Source organism: Papio anubis, chromosome 14, assembly GCF_008728515.1.
Source record: "Papio anubis isolate 15944 chromosome 14, Panubis1.0, whole genome shotgun sequence".
In the NCBI taxonomy this organism is placed as follows: Eukaryota; Metazoa; Chordata; class Mammalia; order Primates; family Cercopithecidae; genus Papio; species Papio anubis.
This window is the reverse complement of record NC_044989.1, coordinates 11,051,897-11,076,305: the sequence shown is the minus strand read 5'-3', so window position 1 is coordinate 11,076,305 and position 24,409 is coordinate 11,051,897. Positions and strand designations below refer to the sequence as shown.

The 24,409-nt window shown below is 37.9% G+C and overlaps 1 protein-coding gene across 7 annotated transcripts in view; it reads left to right on the top strand.

Annotated features, from left to right (window-relative positions):
- The window catches only part of ROCK2 (Rho associated coiled-coil containing protein kinase 2), a 162,522-nt gene that overhangs the window by 74,354 nt on the left and 63,759 nt on the right, over nt 1-24,409 (top strand). For all 7 annotated transcript variants that reach the window (XM_009183682.3, XM_003908284.4, XM_021924576.2 and 4 more), the window contains exon 4: nt 19,787-19,924. In XM_009183682.3, the coding sequence (XP_009181946.2) occupies nt 19,787-19,924 (138 nt within the window). The remainder of the gene's footprint in view (nt 1-19,786; nt 19,925-24,409) is intronic.

Sequence of the window (24,409 nt, the reverse complement as noted above, 5' to 3'; positions counted from 1 at the left end):
TTTTTCTCCAATATTTACTGTGAGACTCTGGGAGTGAGGGCTCTTGGATATAAAATCTATACTGCAAAGGTCAATGGGGCTCACCTATAACTGGGTCCCTTTCAAGTTTTTAATTCTCTGACTTGACCACCTCTTAGCCCCCAGCAATTTGTCAGTTACAGTTCAGATTTTCCTACCTCAGCACTGGTTCCCGTGGCAATTTCTGCTTGTGAATCCTGGATCTTGTAGCCATGGCTATTTGTCTCTCCAGTTTGGGGTCAGTGGTTTGTTTGGTGTCCTCACCTGTCTTTTGGATTCAAGAAGAACTGTTGGTTTTTCAGTCTCTTCAGCATTTTATTTGTTGTTAGGATGGATGGTGATTTCCAAGCTCCTTACTTGTGGAATCAGAAACCTGTTGCCCTGCCTTAGAAAAGGCATATTGGGGCCAGGCGCAGTGGCTCACACCTGTAATCCTAGCACTTTGGGAGCCGAGGCAGGCGGATCCGCGAGGAATCCAGGAGGTCCAGAGACCATCCTGGCTAACACGGTGAAACCCCGTCTCTATTAAGCAATACAAAAAAACTAGCAGGCTGAGGTGAAAGCTGAGCGCCCTGTAGTCCCAGCTACTGAGGGAGGCTGAGAGCCCCAGGAGAATGAAGCGTGAACCAGGGCCAGGAGCTTGCAGTGAGCTCAGATCCGGCCACTGCAGTCCCAACCTGGGTGACACATGAGAACTCCGTCTCAAAAAAAAAAAAAAAAAAAAAGAAAAGGCATATGGGGCCAGGCGCAGTGGCTCACACCTGTAATCCTAGCACTTTGGGAGGCCGAGACAGGCAGATCGCCTGAGGCCAGGAGTTTGAGACCATCCTGGCTAACATGGTGAAACCCCATCTCTACTAAAAATATAAAAAATTAACCGGACTTGGTGGCACGCACCTGTAGTCCCAGCTACTCGGGAGGATGAGACAGGCAAAATCTCTTGAACCCGGGAGGCGGAGGTTGCAGTGAGCTGAGATCGTGCCACTGCACTCCAGCCTGGGTGACGGTGAGACTCCATCTCAAAAAAAAAAAAAATAAAGCATATTGATAGGATATACTCAAGGGGTATGGTGCTCAGGGGACTTGAAACAATGCCATCTGAAGTTGAAAGAATTGAAAGGTTCATTTAGAGTAGATTTGAGGAAAGAACTGCCTCGGAAAGCGATGAAGCTTTGTTATTGCTCGGGATTTTTGTTGTTGTTGTTGTTTGTGTTTTATGTGTGTGTGTGAAAATGGTGAAGCTTCGACTTTTAGAATTTTGGTGCTGTGGTTGGGAGAGTGGGAGATTAGATGACATGACAGTTGAGTTATGAAGAGCCTAAAGATAGGGGAAAATATGTAGTAGTTGAATCCCAGCTCTGCCGTTTTCTAAGTCAGAGATCATGGTGACCACAGGCATGATTTTTTCTGAGTTCCTACCTATAGAATAGAGATAATTATACCTATCTTATGGGAGTCATTATGGGGATTAATGTAATTAATAATATAAATAAGCCTGGTCATAGTGCTTCCTAAGGGTTAATTGTATTATTGCCTATTTAGTATATAGATTCATACTGTAAATATTTTAAACAGATGCATTGTTTCTGCATACCTGTGTAGTTATGGAAGAGATACAGAATTTGGAGTTGAAATTTGGAAGGAATATGACAGACCTTGACTTACCATGTCTTAATGGCAGGATATTCACTGTACTGTGTTAATTTGATCATTACAATTAATATGTTAAAGGAAAAAGAAGAAAATGGAAGATGTATAGATAGCAAAGGCTTTTATGTTTGTTTTTATCATTAATTTTTCATCTCAGAATTTGTTTTGACTACAAAATATGCAGAAACAGAGTCTTAATTTTTAGAAATGAAAAATATTTTAACATTCCATTCATCTGATGACCGGACCCAAGAGTTGATAGCATGTTTGTTTTGGCTTTAATTCTTATTTCTGTTACTTTATGCAGAGACTCTTTAAGGATAAGATTGCAAAGGAGAAGTGCAGGTGCTTCTTTCATAGCCTTTTAAAGTTGATTCGTATACAGTAAATAAATTAGTATGGCGGATATGTGTGGACTGTTCCACATTTCGCACATCTTTATGAGTATGTTTTTCTAGTCATTTGAAGAAAGTTTTATCATAGTTGGTGCAAATTTGTCCTTTCATGTATTTCACATGAAATTCATTTCAAGTTAAAAATGCATTACCACAAAGGATCTGCCAATTTCTACAGATAGAAGTCTCATTGTGCAAGTAACTTTAGTATGTCACAGTAGGTATTGCATAGTACAGTCATGCACAGCATTATGGTGTTTTGGTAAATGATAGACTGCATATATGTCAGTGGTCCCAAAAGACTATAATGGAGCTGAAAAATTCCTTTTACCTAGTAATGTCAGCTGTCTTAAGGTCATAGTCATCTTAATGCCGTAGTTCCAACACATTACTCATGCAACTCAATGGTGAAAAAAGAAACAAGCCAAACAAACCACCATGGACATATTTCTGAAAAGAGTGACACCTCATCAAGAAGTGCCTCAGGCAGGTCCTTCAGGAGGGGTTCCAGGAGAAGGCATTGTTATAGGAAATGCCAGCTCCAGTCATGTTACTTCCCCCTGAAAACCTGTTAGTGGGACAAGATGTAGAGGTGGAAGACAGTGATATTTATGATCTGACTCTCTGTAGGCCTATGCTAGTGGGTGTGTGTGTTTTAGTTTTCAATAAACAAGATTTAAAAATCTAAAAATAGAAAAAGGACCACAGGTGTGTACCACCACACATGGCTAGTTATGAAAAAAAAATTTTTTTGTAGAAACAAGGTCCCCCAGTGTTGCCCAGACTAGTCTCTGACTCCTGGCCTCAAGCAGTCCTCCTGCTTTGGCCTCCTAAAATGCTGGGATTACAGGTGTGAGTAATCCTGCAATCCCACTGTGTAATCCCCCTGCTTACTTCTTATTCCTAAGAAAAATGTTAGGTGACATTAAATTTTTTCCTGGCCGCTGTTTTATTTAAAACTATAGAATTTAATATAGGAATGCATTCTCATTCACAAAGGTCTAAATTGCTTAGAATTAGGTGGAAGAACATGTTAAAACCTCCATTTATCATGTTTCTTTCTTCCTATTCCCGTTTTCAAACAGAAAGGTAACCATCCTCTTTGTATTCTTTAACTGCTTGGTGATTTACAGACATTTGGAGACTGTTGCAAAACTGATGTTGAATTATTTTCAGTGGGTATTTATATTTTCTCCTAATCATTTTCATTCTAGGAAAGTTTAAAACTTTTCCCTATTGAGTTATGAAAATTTCCCTTGAAATTAAGAATTATATATATGATGAATATGTTCACAGTAGAATAATAAGAAAATAAGCCAACATTATACTTTTAAAATTCACCTGTAGTGTTAGAACTGAGAGAGAACTACTCTTATTAATTTGATATCTAGATTTCCAACTTGCCTATTTCTAAAGATACATGTAATATATTTAAGTCTTAAAGTTAAAGGATCATTATATACATAGTTTTGTAATTTGTGTTTCTTAATACAGTAATAAATGGTAGCATACTCTTTTAGCAGTTACAACATGCCAGGCAGACTTTTAATCCATTTGTATTTAGTAACCTATCTTGACAACAGTCCTTTCAGGTAAGTATTATCACTATTATGCCCATTGTACAGATGGGAAAATTAAACTCAGGTAGTTAGGATAAATAACCTGCCAAAGTTCACATAGCTGCTAAGTGGTTGAAATGAGATTTGAATTTAGGCAGAGGATTCCAGAGTCTGTTCTCTTTGACGTATGGTCATAACCATCTTTCCATGTCAATAAATGTAGACTTCACCTGTACTTTTATTGGCTGTATAGTATTTCACTCTCATCTCACTCAAACTGTTAGTAATATTCACATCTCTTCATTTCCTGAAATGATGTTTTCTTTACAGTCTCTTCCTTCTAAGTTTCCTTCATGGTTCATTTGCTACCTGACTTCTAAAAATTGTGGTTTCCAGTGGCCAGGCTCTTTGTTTCTTTTATTTGCCTTCTTAAGGTAAGCTCATGCATTCCTGTGACTTTAAATACAGTTTATATAATGGCAAGACTCAAATTTATAGTTACTGCTCGGAACTTTCTACTTTGCTCCCCAACTGATATCCACAGTGGCTTATTTGACATCTCCATGAAGATGTGTCATAGACCTCTAAAATGTGTGAAATTATAATGTTTGATTCCCTCTCTAACTTTGTTCCTCCTCCACAAATCTATTCCTTCTCTTTCTGATCATAGTAAATGGCTCTTGCATTAACCTAGTTGTTCAAGTCAAAAAATTAGGAGTCATCACTGATTACTCTTTTCTGTCAACCCTTCTAGTTAATTTTTCAGTAAATCCTGTTTCTGCTTTCATAATATTTCTCCGGTCCATCCACTTTTACTGTCATCACTTTTGTCAGGCCACTCCGTCATTATCCAGTTATGAATGAACACCTGCTTTGCATTCTGTTTTCCTCTTCTGCTAACAGTGTTTCACCATTGTTACTGTTAATCTTAGGTCATGAAGTGCTGATGAAGACAGTGTCAGGACTCTGCTTGTATCTATAAATTCACACTATCCAAGCTCAGTTAGACTGACATTACTGTTTAGCAGACCATCTTCCTCATGCTTGAAATATCCTTGTGTTCTCATGTATTACTCCTATCCCCATTCCTGGTTTGTGTGTAGTGGAATTAAGAGTGGAGCTTTTTAGCATACATGTTTTGTTTTCATCTTTTTTCTTTCTTTCCCCACCTCCTTATATTGAGTTAGATAAAAAATGGGAATTCTACATCTGATCTGACTAATATAAACTGCTGTCAAGTTGACCTTATAAAATATATTTTATGTATTATCTCTGCTCTATATTTAATGAATCTTTTTCTGACCGAGTGAACTATGAAATCTTCATCCTGGCCTTCCAGGCTGTCTTTTAAGGTGTTGCCAGTTAAAAAAAAAAATCTTTAACCCTTGTCTTCCACTGAGCTATTCATTGTGGTCAGGTTGCTCATTTCAGAGCACGCTCTTTGGTTTTTTTTTGTGTATGTGCCTTGTGCTATAGTTTATATATATACTTTGATTTCGTTTCTTTTTTTTTTTTTTTACGTAAAACTTTGAGTGCAGGAACTGTGTCTTTCAAGGACTTTTGGCATTTACATCAGGAATTCATAGCTGTTCTAAATAGTTCACTCGTATCTGGGAAGATTATCTTATTTAGTCAGGAACACAGTTTTGGAGGAGTATCTGTAGAGCCGCAGGAAGAAAAGGAGAACCCTTACTGTGGGCATTTGTCAGTTTAACCCAGACATTGGTAACTAATGTGTGTGTGTGTGTGTGTGTGTGCGTGCGCATGCGCAAGCAGATCATATCTGGAGTTAGAGTTTTCTTGTCTTTCAGTATCCTGTATAGCACAGAAACTTGAATGTAGAAAGTTTTCATTGAAGAATTGACTGTGATCCTTCCTGATCACTGGGCTTATTGCTTCCTGGGCATCCACTGGCTTGCTTTTAATTTAGGTTTAAACCAGACTTTTAAAGTAGAACCAACCAGGGGGCAAGAATGTTGGGGACATGATTTTCCAGTGCTACTCATGTGAACTTAACTTTTTAATTCCTTTTTTGGAATAAAACAGGCTCTTCACTGTTTACAGGGTTATTTCTAGGTTGCAAAAATTATCTCTCTTTAAACATTTTTTTGTATTTCTATATCTCCCATTCGATCTTGGCTGCCGCAAATAGAAAGTGTGAGGACATTTTTTTCTTGTGTCTATGGTAGAAACAGTAACTGCTCCAGGTCTGTCAAGTAGATTCATTGGATCTTCTTATAAAAATAATATAATATTTTTGATAATAAAAATAAATTTGAAAACTTCAAATGAGGTGTTTTAGTTAGAATGATGTTCAAAAGTTTTGTTGATAAGTGTTTGAGGAGGTCATTTTAGGATTTTCCAAGTGTATTAGTCTGTTTTCATGCTGCTAATAAAGACATACCTGAGACTGGGCAATTTACAAAAGAAAGAAGTTTATTGGACTTAACAGTTCCACGTGACTGGGGAGGCTTCACAATCATGGCGGAAGGCAAGGAGCAGCAAGTCATGTCTTACATGGATGGCAGCAGGCAAAGAGATCTTGTGCAGGAAAACTCCCCCTTATAATAACCATTAGATCTTATGAGACTTACTATCACGAGAACAGCACAGGAAAGACCTGCCCCCATGATTCAGTTACCTCCCACTGCGTCCCTCCCACAACATATGGGAATTCAAGATGAGATTTGTTTGGGGACACAGCTAAACCGTATCACCAAGTATGTCTCTGGCTACACTTAGGAATGTCTCATCTACTTAAGTTTTTTTTAAGCTCTACATATTAACTTCAGAAAGTACAAATAAAAATAAGAATAAAAATTACCAAAGATTTTATCAGTTGTGTTATAACCCCTGTTAACTTTTTGACCATTATTTATTTTTTGTTTTTTGTTTTTTTCATATGTATAGCCAGTTAGATGGTGTTTTTACACTCATCCACTTTTAAAATTGAAAACAAGGAATATAGCAATCTTTTCTATACAAAGAGAAACACTGTAATAAGAACAACGTTTTTATCCTTTAGGTACTCATAGACTAGTGACGGGAAATTCGTGTCATACTACGTAACAGAATGACCTAAATCCCATTTGTCTGTGGTGGAGTCAGCTAAACATTTTCATTGAGGATATTCTGTGTGCTGAACTTTTGTGGCCATTATCTCATTTTATCTATGCAATAACTCTGTGAGATTATTATATAGATGAAGCCACTGAAATTTAGAGATTAGGTAAATTGGCCACATAGTTCATAAACAGCTAGGAGTTTGCCCAGGTTTGTTGACACTTAAATCCGTGCTATTTATTTATTTATTTATTTATTTATTTAAGACGGAGTCTTACTCTGTCGCCCAGGCTGGAGTGCAATGGCGCGATCTCGGCTCACTGCAACCTCCGTCTCCCGTGTTCAAGTGATTCTCTTGTCTCAGCTTCCTGTGTAGCTGGGATTACAGGTGCCTGCCACCACACCTGCCTAATTTTTGTATTTTTTGTAAAGACAGGGTTTCACCATGTTAGTCAGGCTGATTTCGAACTGCTGACCTCGTGATCTGCCCGCCTCAGCCTCCCAGTATTGAGATTACAGGCGTGAGCCACCAAGCCCGGCAAATCCATGCTTTTAAACATTACTCTGTATGGTGTGATAATGAACAGCCACTGTATTTGACTGTTCATCTGTCTGTCCATCTATATTGAATAAAGGAGAAGGAGTTGGAGAATAAAGGGAAATCTACAGATATGCTGAGGAAAATAATAATAAAATAACTTAGAGACATCCTCAAAGGATAATCAGTGGAAACCAGCTTTGATAAAGTAATAGCACTTTATTGTGGTACTTGTAACATGACTGCTAATGAATTATAAAGGTTTGGTATAGATATTTGACATAAATAAGCTTATTGCCTCTTCATGTTTGCTCCGTAGATTAAGTTATGTCAAAGACCGCAAGCTGATGATTCCCAGCTCTTGATTTAAGAGCCAGGAACTGTCCTATCAAAGCAGTTTAAGTGAAATTCAGGCCCTATGAACTAGAACATGTAGCCAAAATATTCTAAAGTTTTGTAGATATCCTACAGATACATGATTTTGTTGAATTAGTCAATTTAGCACTGTGCCAACCACTACGCAGTCTCACAAATAAAAGTATGTGTTACCTTCCTAAAGGAGCTTATGAAGTAGACATGTTCACAAGTAATAGATTATTTTAAGTGCTATGGAAACACATAGAGGGGAGCAGTTTTACATGAAGAATCACCAAAAGTGCAGTCAGTCAGCATTTTTCTCGTATTCAGAAGCCATCTTATTCCTATCTTGTGTGATTTTATTTTATATAAATGAATATCTTTTTCCTTCTAGGTATATTTGTTTTTCTGTTTAGTTATCTCATATGTAAATATTGCTAGTTTAAATATTTAACTGTTTTCTACCAGCTGACAAATATATCGTAGCTTCTGTTGATATCTTTATAGCAGAAGTTTAAAAACTGTTCCTGTCATGTTCTGAGTCAAGCATAGGTAATAATATCGTATAAATTAATTGGCTCTTAATGTTGTATGGATTGCTTTCTTTAATGAAGTTAGGAAGCATTCAAAATTTGATTTGTTCTTAAAGTAAGTGAAGATTTGAAGAGTAGTGTAAATATATATAGAAGAAGGACTATGTTAGCAACTCCTTTTTTTTTTTTTTTTTAATTTTTATTTTTTGAGACAGAGTCTCACTCTGTCACCCAGGCTGGAGTGCAGTGGCGTGATCTCGGCTCACTGCAGCCTCTATCCCCCAGGTTCAAGCAATTCTCCTGCCTCAACCTCCTGAGTAGCTGGAATCACAGGCACCTGCCACCACATCCAGCTAATTTTTGTGTTTTTAGTAGAGATGGGGTTTCGCCATGCTGGTCAGGCTGGTCTGGAACTTCTGACCTCAGATGATACACCCGCCTCAGCCTCCCAAAGTACTGGGATTACAGGCGTGAGCCACCACACCCAGCCTAAGCAACTTCTTTTTAACACTGTTGACATATTTTAAACTATATTTAACAACATTATTGGAATGATTATTTGAGATAACCTGCTAATTGAACACAAATCAATTGAAAATCTGGACTATCTGCCGTAAGAGGGTTTTCTAGTTTCAAGTCCAGGATAATTGATTCCTTAATTTCCCACTCCCCACCTGTGTTTTCATATTCCTTTCCTGTGCATTTATTTTCAGTATCCTATAATTTTTACAACACTATACAAATCAAAGGAATTGTTACTCCAGCTTGGTCATTTAATATAGAAGATGGATGTAAGCCATGATTCTTGTCATTACTTATTTGGCTCTTTGCATTTAGGATTCTTGTCATATACAGTTACTGTATGTTGTAATCCGTCAAATTTGAAAATTTTTTTTCACAAGAAAAGTATATTTTAAAGATAAAATTAATCCAAAAGTAGTACCAAATAGGAGTGCTTATTAATACAGATTTGTGTATCACTAAGGATAATTACTAATTAATACTTTTACACAATTTTAAAATGTACAAACACCGTTAGCTAGGTAAACTTATTTAAACCTAACAACAACTTTATGGTGGGTATTATGATACTAGCTTTATAGATTGCAAAACTGAGTCTCAGAGAGGTCAAATGACTTGCCCAAGGACAAAGAATTAAGTGGCAGTGAAGGAACTGGAACCCGTATTTGTATGATTTTGAATCCAGAAGTATTTTAATTACTTACATTTAATCAGTAGCTACCAAAGTGCTTATGAATGTTTTATTTTGGCTTAAACATTTGTCTTGCAATTCCATTTACAGTATATGATATGCAAACACTGATTTGTATAGTAAATGCAAAGATAACTTCAGTCTGGTCTTTACCCTAATGATCACCAACTAGGGAAAAGTCATTCATTTAAATGAGGCTCTAGAGCAGCTTTTCCCAAAGTGTGAGGTATGCTAGTATAGGTATCAAAGGAATATTTATTATTTTAATGTAATTCCCAGCCTAAAAGGCCATCAGCCCTCAGACCAACCAACAACAGGTTTATTCTAGATCCTATGTAGTGAAGCCTAAATCTCCCTTAAAAACTCAAACTTTCTTCTCCCCTGTCCTCACTTCTCTTGAAGTTTTTTTGTCTAGCTCCTTCCCTTCTGGGCACATGCAGTCTCCTCATAATTTCCTCCAGTCTGTCACCCTTGCCTTTCCTATATTTGACTCTTCATGTTTCTTCAGTAATATCCAACTCTTGCTTCTCAGCTCCAACTTTCTCCCTTTTCAGGTTTTTTTTTTTTTTTTAAATCCCTTTCCAAGATCCACACATCAAACACCGGTGTCCTCTTTACCCCTTGAGTTCTTCATAACACTGTCACGTATACCTTAGCTCTACCCTCCTAGTCTTGTCCCACCTCCCATCCCTTCACAGCTCCTCCTCCACTCAACTGCATTCACAACCCACCCTAACCCCTCAGCCTGGGACTAACAGAAATAACCTGCTCAGCAAAATCTGTGGTATGAAGTGTCTTTCTCACCAAACCAAGGTCTAACTGGTTCCAGGGTTGGGAGGTCTTGTTTTTTTCCTCTTGGCTGTCTCATAACTGAACTCCATAGGCTCTCTCCACACTTTTAAATGTTTTCTACACTTTTGTGCTTATTCACTATTGCTGAGCTTACATTGTACAGTTTTGGTGATCCAAAATGTTCTGGGGTTCAGGAATAATGTGGGGAACATTTTAAAAAAGAATTAAGAGCAGTTGACAAAGCCTCCTGCCTTGAAAGGAAATTTTGGCTTACAAAGGACCACTGTTAAATCAGATTGGACAGGAGGTGATATCAAGGAAATATGCAGGTAGTAAGGGTATGAGACAAAACTTCTAATGCATGAAGTTTGGGAAATACTGCTCTAGAGTATTTGAAATTCAAATTTATTTATTCAGTTAGTCACTTATTCACTCATGCATTCACCATGTGGTCATTCATTCAACCAACAAATACTTATATTAAGCGCCTATTCTGTACCAACCACTGGGCTAGCTATGCAGTAGTGTGACAAAAATTCACAGTTCCAGCCCTCCTGGAGTTTCCTGTGTAAGGGAAGGGAGATTCCATGTGCTTTCATGAAAAGCAGCGTTTTTGTTTCTTTAAAAAAAAAAAAAAGTGCCTACTTTAACAGATTTTAAAAATATTACTGAAGTGACAAAAATACACTCTCTGTAAATAAATAATATCTAATAGATGTGTTACCACTCAGAATTTCTATTACCATAAATAAATGTGCCAAACCTGGTGTCAGAGACCACTGTGGGCCAGGTTAGAAAAACAAACACTTTTCACTTGAAAATACATCACTCCATTATTCAGTGTTATAAAATGAAGAAAAATCACTATTACTGCTCTAGTTAGTAAATGAAAGTGTATTTGCTTATTACAAATGTTGGTTTGATTTCGAATCTCCTGAAGTGCCTATCTCCTGAGGTGCTGGCTGAGCTTTAAGGACAGCTTGGAACACTGGATCTTCCCATGGGCCACCATCTCTAATGATTCGAGTCACCAGTTCCAGATTCACATTTCCATATCTGCGGAGGTGATTCTGGTATTCCTGGAATGACCCAAGAATATCCTTTAAGGGCTCTTCATAAAACTCACCTCTTCCAAAGAATAGCAGCAACTTGAAGAAACTCACAGCAAGGCTACTCAAAACGTATTGTATGTGCTCACATTCATCTGGGAATGTTGTAAAACAACAAAGTACAGTCTGAAGAACCTGAAGCTGTGGCAAAGGGACCTGCCATCTTCCAGCATCATCTTCAACCACCTGACAGAAGCGTCAGCAATAACCCAAACTGCTAATCTCGCAGCCACCGCAGCTGCCGCTGCCAGCACCGCCTCTGCTGTCGCCTGCACCTCTAAGCCCCACAGGGCCCAGCAGGGACTCCACAGTGGCCATGAGCTCTTCTCCGAGGCGTTCGGCCTTTTGGTCGCTCTCTTCCTCCGCCATGAGGCTCTCGCCGCCCAGCGCATACCAGCCCCTGCTCCTCCACCGCTGTAACTGCCTAGGCTAACCTCCCAAATTGGAAAATATTTTAAAACGAGAAGTGATGTAATCTTTTAATATAATCTTTGTAATTATAATTTGTTTAGGCAGTTTTCATTTTGGGCTCTATTTTCTTTATATCCATGCTGATGTTTTGTTTACTTGTTCTATCAAATACTGAGAGGCCCTAGCCTACTATCCCTGCATTAAAAATTTTGGTTGGGGTATAATTCAGCCTCCGAACAACCTAAACTAAGACCATGGGTATTAACATTTCCAACTGAAGTTCGGGTTTGTCTGTTTCTTTCTTAGTTGTGTTAGTTTTTATGTTATTAATTTTCAGGCTCATTTATTGAAGATGCATACGTAATTAGAATGGTTATGCCTCCATAATTAAATACCTCTTTTATCTGAATTGACTTCTTTATCTTTTATAATACTCTTTGCCTTGAAGTCTGCTTTATTATTTATGTACCACCTTTCTTACCTTTGCAGTTTGCATGGTATATCTTTCTGCATTCATTTGTTTTCAACTCATTTGGCCTCATGAACTATATGACTTAGGTATATATTTATATCTATTATGTATATTAGGTATATATGTGAGTCCGTTCTCACATTGCTGTAAAGAACTACCTGAGAGACTGGATAATTCATAAAAGAGGTTTAATTGACTTACAATTCTGCAGGCTGTACAGGAAGCATGGCTGGGGGGGCCTCAGGAAATTACAATCCTGGCAGAAGGTGAAAGGGAAGCAAGCACGTCTTACGTGGCCAGAGAAGGAGGAAGAGAACAAAGAGGGAGAATGCCACACACTTTTAACAACCAGATCTCATGAGAACTCACTATCAGGAGAACAACAAGGGGGAAGTCCCTCCGCATGATCTGTTATGCCCAGACCGTTTATTCCCCGAAGAAGACCACCAGAGTCCAGAGTCAAAGCTAAGCAGCAAGGATCTTTATTACAGGTTCGAACCTGGAACTCTCACTCGCTCGTGAAACGAGACGGGCAGGAGAGCTCCCCCACTGAGCTCCGAGCAGTGTTATATAGTCTAAGAAAAGTGGGCATAGAGTTATTATACAAATCAGATATATGATTGGCTAGTGTTTGAACAAGGCGATTTGGCTAACTATGATTGGTTCCCGCCATTTCTGATATTTTGGTTCAACCTTTGAGGCGGGAGAGCAGGTTTATGGCAGCAAGAGTTTATCTTACTTAAACACGTCTTGTGACCTTGCCTCAGAACTTACAAAATCTCTGGTATGTGCAAAACAAAATCTCTGGTACGTGCAGAAAAACAGGTGCTCACAGAACTTACGAAATCTCTGGTATGTGCAAAGATTAGAGAGCAGAACAAAGGTGTAGCGGGGGGGCGGGTACACATCTATCTTTGTGTCCTTTCAGATCCAGTCACCTCCCACTAGGCTCTTCCTCCAACACTGGGGATTACAATTTGACCTGAGATTTGGGTGGGGACACAAATCCAAACCATATCAATATATAATCATATATAAGCATGTGAACTATTACTGCTTTTTAATCAGTTTTTATAATTTGTGTTTATTGGAGTATTTAATCCATTTATAATTACACATATTTTAGACTGTTTAAAATGGTATTGGAATCCCAAGTCTCTTCATTTTCATTTATTCATTTTGTCATCATTTTTCAGATTGATTTGTGTCCAAGTTCACTGACTTCCATATAGTTTCCTTTTTTTTTTTTTTTTGGAGACAGAATCGTGTACTGTCATCCAGCCTGGAGTGCATGGAGTGCAGTGGCACCATCTCAGCTCACTGCAACCTCTGTCTCCCAGGTTTAAGCAATTCCCCTGCCTCAGCCTCCCGAGTAGCTGAGATTATAGGCGCACACCACCATGCCCGGGTAATTTTTGTATTTTTAGTAGAGACAGGGTTTCATCATGTTGGCCAGGCTGGTCTCGAACTCCTAACCTCAAGTGATCCGCCCATCTTAGCCTTCCAAAGTGCTGGGGTTATAGGTGTGAGCCACTGCACCGGCCTAGTTTCCATTTTTCTGTTGATATTTACTTCTATTCACTCATTAAGACTATATTTTATTTCGTTAATATATTTTCCCTTAGTTCTTTGAACATATTTATAAGAGCTATTTTTAAGTATTTGTCAGTTGAATCTAACATCTTTTGGGGCCATTTTCTATTGACTGCTTTTTTCTTGATGATAAGTTGCATTTTCCTTTTTGCCTATCTAGTAATTTTTAAATTATATACTGTACCTTGTGGATGTATGGTGGAGACTCTGGGGTTTTGTTATTTTTCTTTGAATGCTATTGATTTTCATTCTGATAGGCTGTCCAGTTACTTGCTGTTCATCCTTAACTCTTGCAGGCTTAGTTTTGCACTTTTGGAAAGATCAAGATATTTTCCAAGTTCTTTTTTTTTTTTTTTTTTTTTTTTTTTTTGAGATGGAGTCTCGCTCTATGCATGAGCTGGAGTGCAGTGGTGCGATCTGAGCTCACTGCAAGCTCCGCCTCCTGGGTTCATGCCATTCTCCTTCCTTAGCCTCCCAAGTAGCTGGGACTACAGGCGCCTGCCTCCATGCCCAGCTAATTTTTTGTATTTTTAGTAGAGATGGGGTTTCACACTGTTAGCCAGGATGGTCTCAATCTCCTGACCTCGTGATCCGCCCTCCTTGGCCTCCCAAATTGCAGGGATTACAGGCGTGAGCCACTGCACCCGGCCCCCAAGTTCTTTTAAATTTGTAGGATGCAACCTCCAAACTGTGTTTCCCTTTGGATTTTTTAGGTTTTAATATTAGGTTTTGTTAGGTTAGTACTAGAGTAGATCTTACTTTAGAGCCTGGTTCTTTTTCATAAGATGTGTCAGCTGAATGTCCAAGAAATTAACAAATTAACAAGGTTTCTCTCTCTCTTTTTTCTTTCTTTCTTTTTTTTTTTTAAAGAGACAGAGTCTCACTATGTTACCCAGGCTGTCTCGAACTCTTGGGCTCAAGCACTCCTCCTGCCTCAGCTTCCCAAAGTGTTGGGATTACAGGCGTGAGCCACCACACCTGCCCTTCTCTACTTTTGCTTGTCTGGAAATCCTGTGTTCTTCCAATGCCACTTAACCTCTAGTGTTTGTGTTTTACCATAACCCCAAAGCAGTTGGTCTCTAGTAAACCTGGACTACTTTCTCTCTGGGTAGCCCAGCCTTTAGCCAAGTACACGCATGTGACTTCTAGGGATCTCCTCTCCTTACTTTCCAGTTTCCTGCCCAGAATAATTTAACTGCTTCATTTGTCTTAAACTCTGATCTCTGCCTCCTCAACTCAGCAGAAACATACAATTACATGCTGTACACTGGTTGCAATATTGACTTTTATCAGAGTTTCTGGGCAATTATGTGTTGACTTGGTGAGTTTCTCTTCTCTCGGGAATTACAGTCTTGTGTTTATTTTACGAAACCTGAATACAGTTGCCTCGTGTGTTTTGTCATTTTTGATGGTTGTTTACAATGGGAGGGCTAGCTGGTACCAATTACTTCGTCATAGCCAGAAGTGCATGATTCTGAGTATATAAATTTATTGTGTCATCCTGAGACTTACTTGTATTTTCCATTAGTGATTTGTTCAAACCCACTCCCCAAATAAAATTTTGTACCTGGCTTTTATTGGAGGGGGAACAAAACTTTCTCTATTAAAGAGGCATAGCATTTTAATGATTTTCTAAAATTTTATTGCACTTTATAGAGTATCTAATAAGTGTCATGGTTCTTCCCTGTCTCCTCTGGGGAAGACACTACCGTATCTTTGGTTTACCTTATTTTCATCAATGTAAGTATTAACTGTACATGTGGATACTATTTGACAAAAGATAACTAGAAATATTACCTGCTGAATTTTTTTTTTTGTTTTTTTGAGACTGAGTCTCACTCTGTCGCCCAGGCTGGAGTGCGGTGGTGCGATCTGGGCTCACTACAAGCTCCGCCTCCCGGGTTCACGCCATTCTCCTGCCTCAGCCTCCTGAGTAGCTGGCACTACAGGCGCCTGCCACCTCACCCGGCTATATTTTTTTTTGTATTTTTAGTAGAGACAGGGTTCCAGTGTGTTAGCTAGGATGGTCTCGATCTCCTGACCTTGTGATCTGCCTGCCTTGGCCTCCCAGAGTGTTGGGATTACAGGTGTGAGCCACCGCGCCCGGCCCTGAATCATTTTTAAAACTGGAAATTAATGGTGTGGCCACTTGTAAAATAAATTTTTGCAGATATTAATTCAGTCATTAAATATTTAGTGAGTGCCTGTTTTATTGCCATTGCTGGCATTGTACTTGGCACTAGGAGTGTAAGGGAGAACAAAATAGATGTGCATAATCCCCATCCTTGTTGAATTTACATTCCACTATGGGAGACAGGCAATGAATACAAAGAAACAACGTCAAAAATTACAAATTATGGTATCTACCAGGAAGAAAACAAACAGGGTTCTATGGTTGAGAACAGTGAGTTCCTAGTTTAGTTAGGGTGGTCAGAGAAGATCTCTTTGAGGAGTTTTATATTTAAACTGAATGGATAAGGAGGTAGTGTCCTTATGGGAGTAGTTGAATTAGGTACTATGTTGGGTTTTTAAATACCTTTCCAGTACCCATAAAGATCCTGAGGAAAGTTTCGTTGTATTAGAGGAACTGAGAGAAGATAAGTGTGTCTGAAGTATGAACAAGGGGAAGAAAATGACAAGATTTAAGCTGGGAAGGTGGACATAGGGTAGATCATTTAGGACCCTGTAGACAATGGTTAGGAGCTTGATTTCTTCTTATCTTCTTCCATCCCTGAATAGGGTAACCACATAATTTGTTGTACAAAAACTGGCGTACTCTGAATAAAAAGGAACACCAACTGGATGGAATACTGGGTTGGCAGATGTAATCTAGCCCTGTTTGGGAAAATCATCCTAATTGTGTGCATAACATGTGTAGAAATAATATAGATTCTACCTGCAGATTACCTTTAAATCTTTTATTATTATTATTATTATTATTATTATTATTATAATACTTTAAGTTCTGGAATACATGTGCAGAACGTGCAGGTTTGTTACATAGGTATACATGTGCCATGGTGGTTTGCTGCACCCATCAACCCATCATCTACATTTCTCCTAATGCTATCCCTCCTCTAGCCCCTCACCCCCTGACAGGCACTGGTGTGTGATGTTCCCCTCCCTGTGTCCATGTGTTCTCACTGTTCAACTCCCACTTATGAGTGAGAACCTGCGGTGTTTGTTTTTCTGTTCCTGTGTTAATTTGCTGAGAATGATGGTTTCCAGCTTCATCCATGTCCCTGCAAAGGACATGAATTCATCCTTTTTTATGGCTGCATAGTATTCCATGGTCTGTATGTGCCACATTTTGTTTATCCAGTCTATCATTGATGGGCATTTGGGTTGGTTCCAAGTCTTTGCTATTATGAACAATGCTGCAATAAACATACGTGTGCGTGTGTCTTCATAGTAGAATGGTTTATAATCCTTTGGGTATATACCAAGTAATGGGATTACTGGGTCAAATGTTATTTCTGGTTCTAGGTCTTTTTTTTTTTTTTTTTCCCCCACCCAGTCTGGAGTGCAGTGGTGCAATCTTGGCTCACTCTACAGCCTCAGCCACCCGGGTTCAAGCGATTCTCCTGCCTCAGTCTCCCAAGGACCTGGGATTACAGGCGTGCACCACCGTGCCCAGCTAATTTTTGTATTTTTAGTAGAAATGTGGTTTCACCATGTTGGCCAGGCTGGTCTCGAATGCCTGACTTCAGGTGATCTGCCCGCCTCAGCCTCCCAAAGTGCTGGGATTACAGGCGTGAGCCACCGCGCCTGGCCTCTGGTTCTAGATCCTTGAGGAATTGCCACACTGTCTTCCACAGTGGTTTAATTTACTCTCCCACCAACAGTGTAAAAGTGTTCTATTTCTCCACATCCTCTCCAGCATCTATTGTTTCCTGACTTTTTAATGATCGCCTTTCTAACTGGTGTGAGGTGGTATCTCATTGTGGTTTTGATTTGCATTTCTGTAATGACCAGAGGTGATGAGCTTTTTTCATGTTTATTGGCTGCATAAATGTCTTCTTTGGAGAAGTGTCTGTTCATATCCTTCGCCCACTTTTTGATTGAGTTGTTTTTTTCTTGTAAATTTGTTTAAGTTCCTTGTAGATTGTGGATATTAGCCCTTTGTCAGCTGGATAGATTGCAAAAATGTTCTCCCATTCTGTAGGTTGCCTGTTCACTATGATGATAGTTTCTTTTGTTGTGCAGAAGCTGTTTAGTTTAATTAGATCCCATTTGTCAATTTTGGCTTTTGTTGCCATTCCTTTTGGTGTTTTAGTCATAAAGTCTTTGCCCATGCCTGTGTCCTGAATGGTATTGCCTGGGTTTTCTTCTAGGGTTTTTATGGTTTTAGGTCTTACATTTAAGTCTTTAATCCATCTTGAGTTAATTCTACTTACTATCTATATAGCCCTTGGGCAGTTTAATGTCTCTGTGCCTCACATTTCCCATTTGCAGTATGGGGAAATAATATCCTCACTGGGAATGAAGATTAAGTAAAATAATATATGTATCAGAACACACAGTGCCTGGCACATGCCGAGTACTTAGTAAATCTGTTCTTTCAGCAGATATTTATTGAAAGGTTATTATGTGCCAGACATTATACTAGACAATGGGGATTAAACATTGAACCAAACACAGAAACCCTTGCCTTCATTAGGTTTATATTCTGGTGCTGAGAAGTAGGTGATAAATAAATTAAAAATGGGATGTAAGATGGTAATAAGTGCGATGTAGCAAAAACATGACACAGAGAATGGAATATGGAATATGCTGGCAGCAGAAGAGGATGGTGAGCAAATATAGAATATGCTGGCAGTAGAAGGGGATAGTGAGCTGAAAGTTTAAGTAGATTGATCAGAGTAGACCTCATTGAGAAGGCAGGATTTGAACAGGGATTTAAGGAAGTGAAGGATTGAACCAGCCACAGGAGGATTTCAGGCAGAGGGAACATGCAGAGATGATATGGGAAGCTGTTAGGAGATTTTAAGCAGAGGAGGGACAGGAAATGGTTTGTGTTCCAGAATGGAGACTAGGCTGTGGATAAGAGAGAGGGAAACAAGTTGGTAATTGAAATAAAAGATGTTGAACCAGGGTGATATCAGTGGAGGTAGTTAGAAATGGTTGGATTCTGAAACTACTCGGAGGTAGAACTGACAGGATTTACTGATAAATTTGATAAGCTGTTTGAGAGAAAAAGAGGTGCCAAAGGATTTTTTAGCGAGAGCAACTAGAAGGATGAAGCTGCCATTTACTGAAATGGGGAATAACTGTGAGAGGAATAAATTCAGGGGTGAAGATTAGGAGTTTCAGTTTTAGGCATCCTGTTAGACACCCAAGCATTAGTGTTAGCAGTTGTTACTTATCCAATAAATGTTAACTGTTAATAATCATTCATTCAATATTTATTGGCTCCCTGGTGGACAGTTTGCTATGTTCTTGGAATTAAAAGGGTGGTCAAAACTAGACAATCTTCTTGCATTTATGGAATTTGCAGTCTAATCGGAAACATAGGAATTGGTCAAAGGACCTCATCGATGGTAGTATTTTTTTTCCTTAAAACAAACAAACAAAACAAAAGAAAACCTTTAATTAGGGCACCTAAAGAGAAATAAGAGTGACTTAACAAAATCATAGGTATCCCTTGATACCTAAATTTATTAAGTTCTTACGGGCAGATAGTGAGGGATATGTGTACATTGATGTTTCAGACTACTTACATAAATGGTTTTTTTCAGTAGACATATCTTTTAAGTTTCTTATTTAACAATATCTCATTCTTAAAATTGGTTAGCTTAACTAATATGAGAGAATGAAGCTTCATGAATTTACCTTCATTTAGTTGAAATGTGAGAGCTGTATATTGAATTTAGTGTTTAAAAGTATTACATATTTCATGAAATACTTAGGTTGTTAGAAATGTTCTCCTTTGTTTCTTTCATTAAAAATGTTTTACTTTTCCTTTTTATTAGCTAAGGACCATTTTTCTGTAACTGAAGGCTTTAATAATAGCATTATAGTATCATCTATTTACCTTTCTCTTATAACATTGAAGTATTAATTTTTGTGTTTTAAAAAAACAGGTTCGTCATAAGGCATCACAGAAGGTTTATGCTATGAAGCTTCTTAGTAAGTTTGAAATGATAAAAAGATCAGATTCTGCCTTTTTTTGGGAAGAAAGAGATATTATGGCCTTTGCCAATAGCCCCTGGGTGGTTCAGGTAAGCATACTAACTTTTATAAGTTTATTTCCTTTTTTTAATGAGTACTTTATTATTCATGAGTTGATTTTTGTGTACCAAGTCTTATGCTTCATTTACGTAGTAACAGTGCAGTTATTTTTGGGAGATTTGATTCAGAACATTTGTTTAATGTTCCAAAACAGTATGTCCACATAGATATGACATGTAATACTTACTTAAATTGTTGTATGGAAGCAAGTATTACTTACAACTATTTCTTCTTAATTCTTTTATAAAGAATTGGCTTGAATACTAGTATGCCATTATTTCATACCCACTTATTCTTGTGATTTACATAGTGGGAACGTAGTAAATTAATGGAATCATCTGGAAGGATATATACATATTAATATTCCAACATGGCACATGTATACGTATGTAACAAACCTACACATTGTACACATGTACCCTAGAACTTAAAGTATAATAATTTTTTTAAAAAAGTTTTTATGGCCAGGCGCAGTGGCTCACACCTGTAATCCCAGCACTTTGGGAGGCCGAGGCAGGCGGATCACGAGGTCAGGAGATTGAGACCATCATGGCTAACACAATGAATCCCTGTTTCTACTAAAAATACAAAAAATTAGCCAGGCATGGTGGCACGCACCTGTAATTCCAGCTACTTGGGAAGCTGAGGCAGGAGAATCGCTTGAACCCGGGAGGCGGAGGTTGCAGTGAGCCGAGATTGTGCCACTGCACTCCAGCCTGGGTGACAGAGCTAGACTCCGTCTCAAAAAAAAAAAAGTTTATGTTACATTTATCAGCCTATCTTGAAAAGAAAAACGAAACAAAAAAAAACTTCCTACAATAAACATTTAGAAAATTCTACAATATTATAATATTATGGCTCCTAATTTTGCCTTTTATTTGACTGTGGGTTAAGGAATTTATGTTTCTGCTTTGCTTTCATTCTTTTTTTTTTTTTTTTTTTTTTTGAGATGAAGTCTTACTCTGTTGCCCAGGCTGGAGTACAGTGTTGCAATCTCTGTTCACTGCATCCTCTGCTTCCCAGGTTCAAGCGATTCTCCTGCCTCAGTCTCTCGAATAGCTGAGACTACAGGCATCTGCCACTATGCCCGGCTAATTTTTGCATTTTTAGTAGACATGGGGTTTCGCCGTGTTGGCCAGACTGGTCTCGAACTGCAGACCTCAAGTGATCTGCCTGCCTTAGCCTCCCAAAGTGCTGGGATTACAGACGTGAGCCTCCGTACCTGGCCTTTGCCTTCTTTACTATTATATTTCTCTCTAGCTTTGCTTCTCTAAAAAAATTTTTTATGCTAGTAACTAAATCTGGAAGCATTTTTGAACAAGTATCATGAGTAAGATTAGGTATATACCAGTTCTTGTTCAGAATGCTTAAATGATCTGGGAGTTTGATACCTTGCTTGTGGAAGGCAGTTGAGATCCCCACCCTTCCCCCCAAAAAAAACCCCACTTTTGACCATGTTATTTAGAAGCTCATTACTGTTGCTTTTTCATAAGGTTGATCCTCACTGCTGCTCCCTCCCCCGCTGTTTTTTAAAATTGTAGGCAGTGAATAGAAATTCTGATATGTACAGCAAAACTAAAACTTTTATGGTAAATTCTATACCATGATTTTTTTTTTCCCTTGAGATGGAGTCTCCCTCTGTCACCCAGGCTGGAGTGCATTGGCATGATCTCTGCTTATTGCAACCTCCGCTTCCTGGATTCAAGCGATTCTCCTGCCTCAGCCTCCCGAGTAGCTGGGATGACAGGTCCTCACTACCACGCCTGGCCAATTTTTGTATTTTTAATAGAGAGACGGGGTCTCACCATGTTTGCCAGGCTGGTCTTGAACTCCTCACCCTAGATGATCCACCTGCCTTGACTTCCCAAAGTGCTGGGATTACAGGCATGAGCCACTGTGCCTGGCCTGTATACCATGATAATTCATCTGATTAAAGAAGTATTGCAATAAAGTATTTGTTTCACTTTTAGCTTTAAATCGCTTTCATAGTACCAGATTGCCATTTCTAGTTATTTCATAAATTGATACTCTTTGATCTTTAAATCTGCTGTGTGAACCTTTATAAAGAATTAATTGAGATAGAAGAAAATCTGCTGATTATTGAGGTAATTGGGATACTGGATCTGAGGAAGCAAACCAATAGTGAAACACAGTACAATTGAAGAAGTAAATCCGATTATAATTGTGGCCTTTATATGCTTATCTCTCTTGGTAAAGAACAACATTCCATGCACCATTATATTTATGTGTATAAAATGTTTCACTTTTTAGGAAAACTTGTGAAAGTGACTGACTTATTTATTGTTTTATTCAATGATTTTGATTATTTTCACAGAGTTGTACAACTATCACTACTACCTCATTTTAGGACATTTTTCTTACGCTCCAAAGAAGCCCTGGACCAATTAGCATTTATTCCCCAATTCCCCCTCTCCCCTGCCCCTGTCAACTACTAGTCTATTTTATGTCTTTATGGATTTACCTATTCTGAAAGCTTCCTATAAATCAGGTCACACAACATGTATGTATGTCTTTTGTGACATCTTTCACCTAGCCTAATGTTTTAACATTCATTCATTCACGTTGCAGCATGTATCAACACTTAATTTCTTATTATGGTTAAATAATACTCTGTTACATGGTTGTACCACACTTTGTTCATTCATCACTTAATGGACATTTGTGTTGTTTCTCCTTTTTGACTATAATGAATAGTGCTGTTTTGAGTATTCTTTCATAAGGATTTTGGTACATATGTTCACACATTTCTTTTAGGGATCTACATTGCAGTGAAATTAATGAGTCATCGGATATGCCTATAATTAATTTCATTGGATTATTTAGGTTTTCCAAATCTCAGCTCTTATTTTTAAATGACTATTCAATATTTAATTGTATTAATGCCCCCATAGTTACTATACTTTTGTTAGAAATAGCTCTTTTCATTTTTGTTAATATAAATTAGCCACAGTGTAATAGGTCAAATCTTGGACCTATCTGTATTTCTTGGAAATATATTCTTAGGATGATTTCTGAATTCAATAGATAAATATTGACATATTTTAAAAACTTTTATTCTTTTGCGGGTAGAGAGGACTTTGTCTTTTTAAAGCCATTTATATATCCAGTTTGCTGTGTTTTTCTAGGGTTCTTATTTTTATGGCAAATGCTTTCTTGCTTTCCTTTGTAGTTTTATCACCCAGATGTGTACCCCTAAACACCTTAGTTTAGTTTTGGCATTTAAAAAAAATTTAAGTTCAGGTATATCTTTTAAATCTCTCAACCCTCTTCTTTCATTTACTTTTGTCCCCAGGTTGAAGAAACCTGGGTTTTGCTGATCTCTTCTTGTGGTGTAGTTTAACATGTTTCTCTCTCACTTGTATTTTTGTAAATTGGTTGTTAGATATAGAGGCTTGATCAGATTCAGGTTTCACTTTGGAAGGTGATGATGGTGCAGGACTACTTCATAGACCAGGTTCATAGGCCACCTATAAGAAGACTAATGTCTGGTTATCTGGTGGTGTGTTATCAGGTATTTGTGCTCAGTGTCTTGATATATCATTTATTAAGGTTTGTAAAATGATACTTCAAGTCAGTCGTTCCTCCTTGGTTATAGTGACTGGAATACTTCTGTGAAGAAAAATATTTCTCTGTTTACTTGTTAGTTACTCAGGGTGCAGTTCATACTGGAAGGACAGGGTAAATACTTTATTCTTTTATTGTATTTACCAGTTTTCAAAATAAGGGTGACCAGTTTTGGGGGAGAATCAGTTTGAACTCATGGACTTAAAACCTGTTTGATATGTTTCAGTCCTTTGAATATCTTATTGATGCTGAAATTGTGGTACCTTTGACCAGTGGGATCAGAATGAGGTTGGGTTATGAAACCTTTAATGAAGCCTTAATAGTCTTTAATAGCTTGCTTGCAATGTGATGTAGGTGCTCCAGACCTATCTTAAACATTTGTGCTCTTGATGTGTAATTAACTGTGCTTGTAGGTCTGTCTTTTATACATGTGTGAGTTTTTCTTTAGAATAGATTCCTAGCATTGAGATTGCTAGGTCAGATGGTATGCACATTTGACATTTTGATTGGTAGCACCAGATTGCCTTGTTAAAAAATTTTTCTTTACAAGTTTACGTTATCTTTGTAAAATAGATATTCTGTTTCACCACAGTTTTAGCAAATACTTGATATTGTTAACTTTTAAATTTTTACTAGTTACATGCTTGAGAAATAAGGTGTTAACTGTGTTAAGTTGTGCTTCCTTGATTACTTACGAGATTCAGCATCTTTCATATGCTTATTAATAATTTATATTCGTTATACATTAAGCCTAAAAATATAATTTATATTTTTATAAATTCATCATATAATTTTCTATATAATATATAATTTATAATAATTTATATTTTTATACATTAAGCAATGTATAAGGAATATGAATTTCATTGCTAATGTATATGGAATATAAA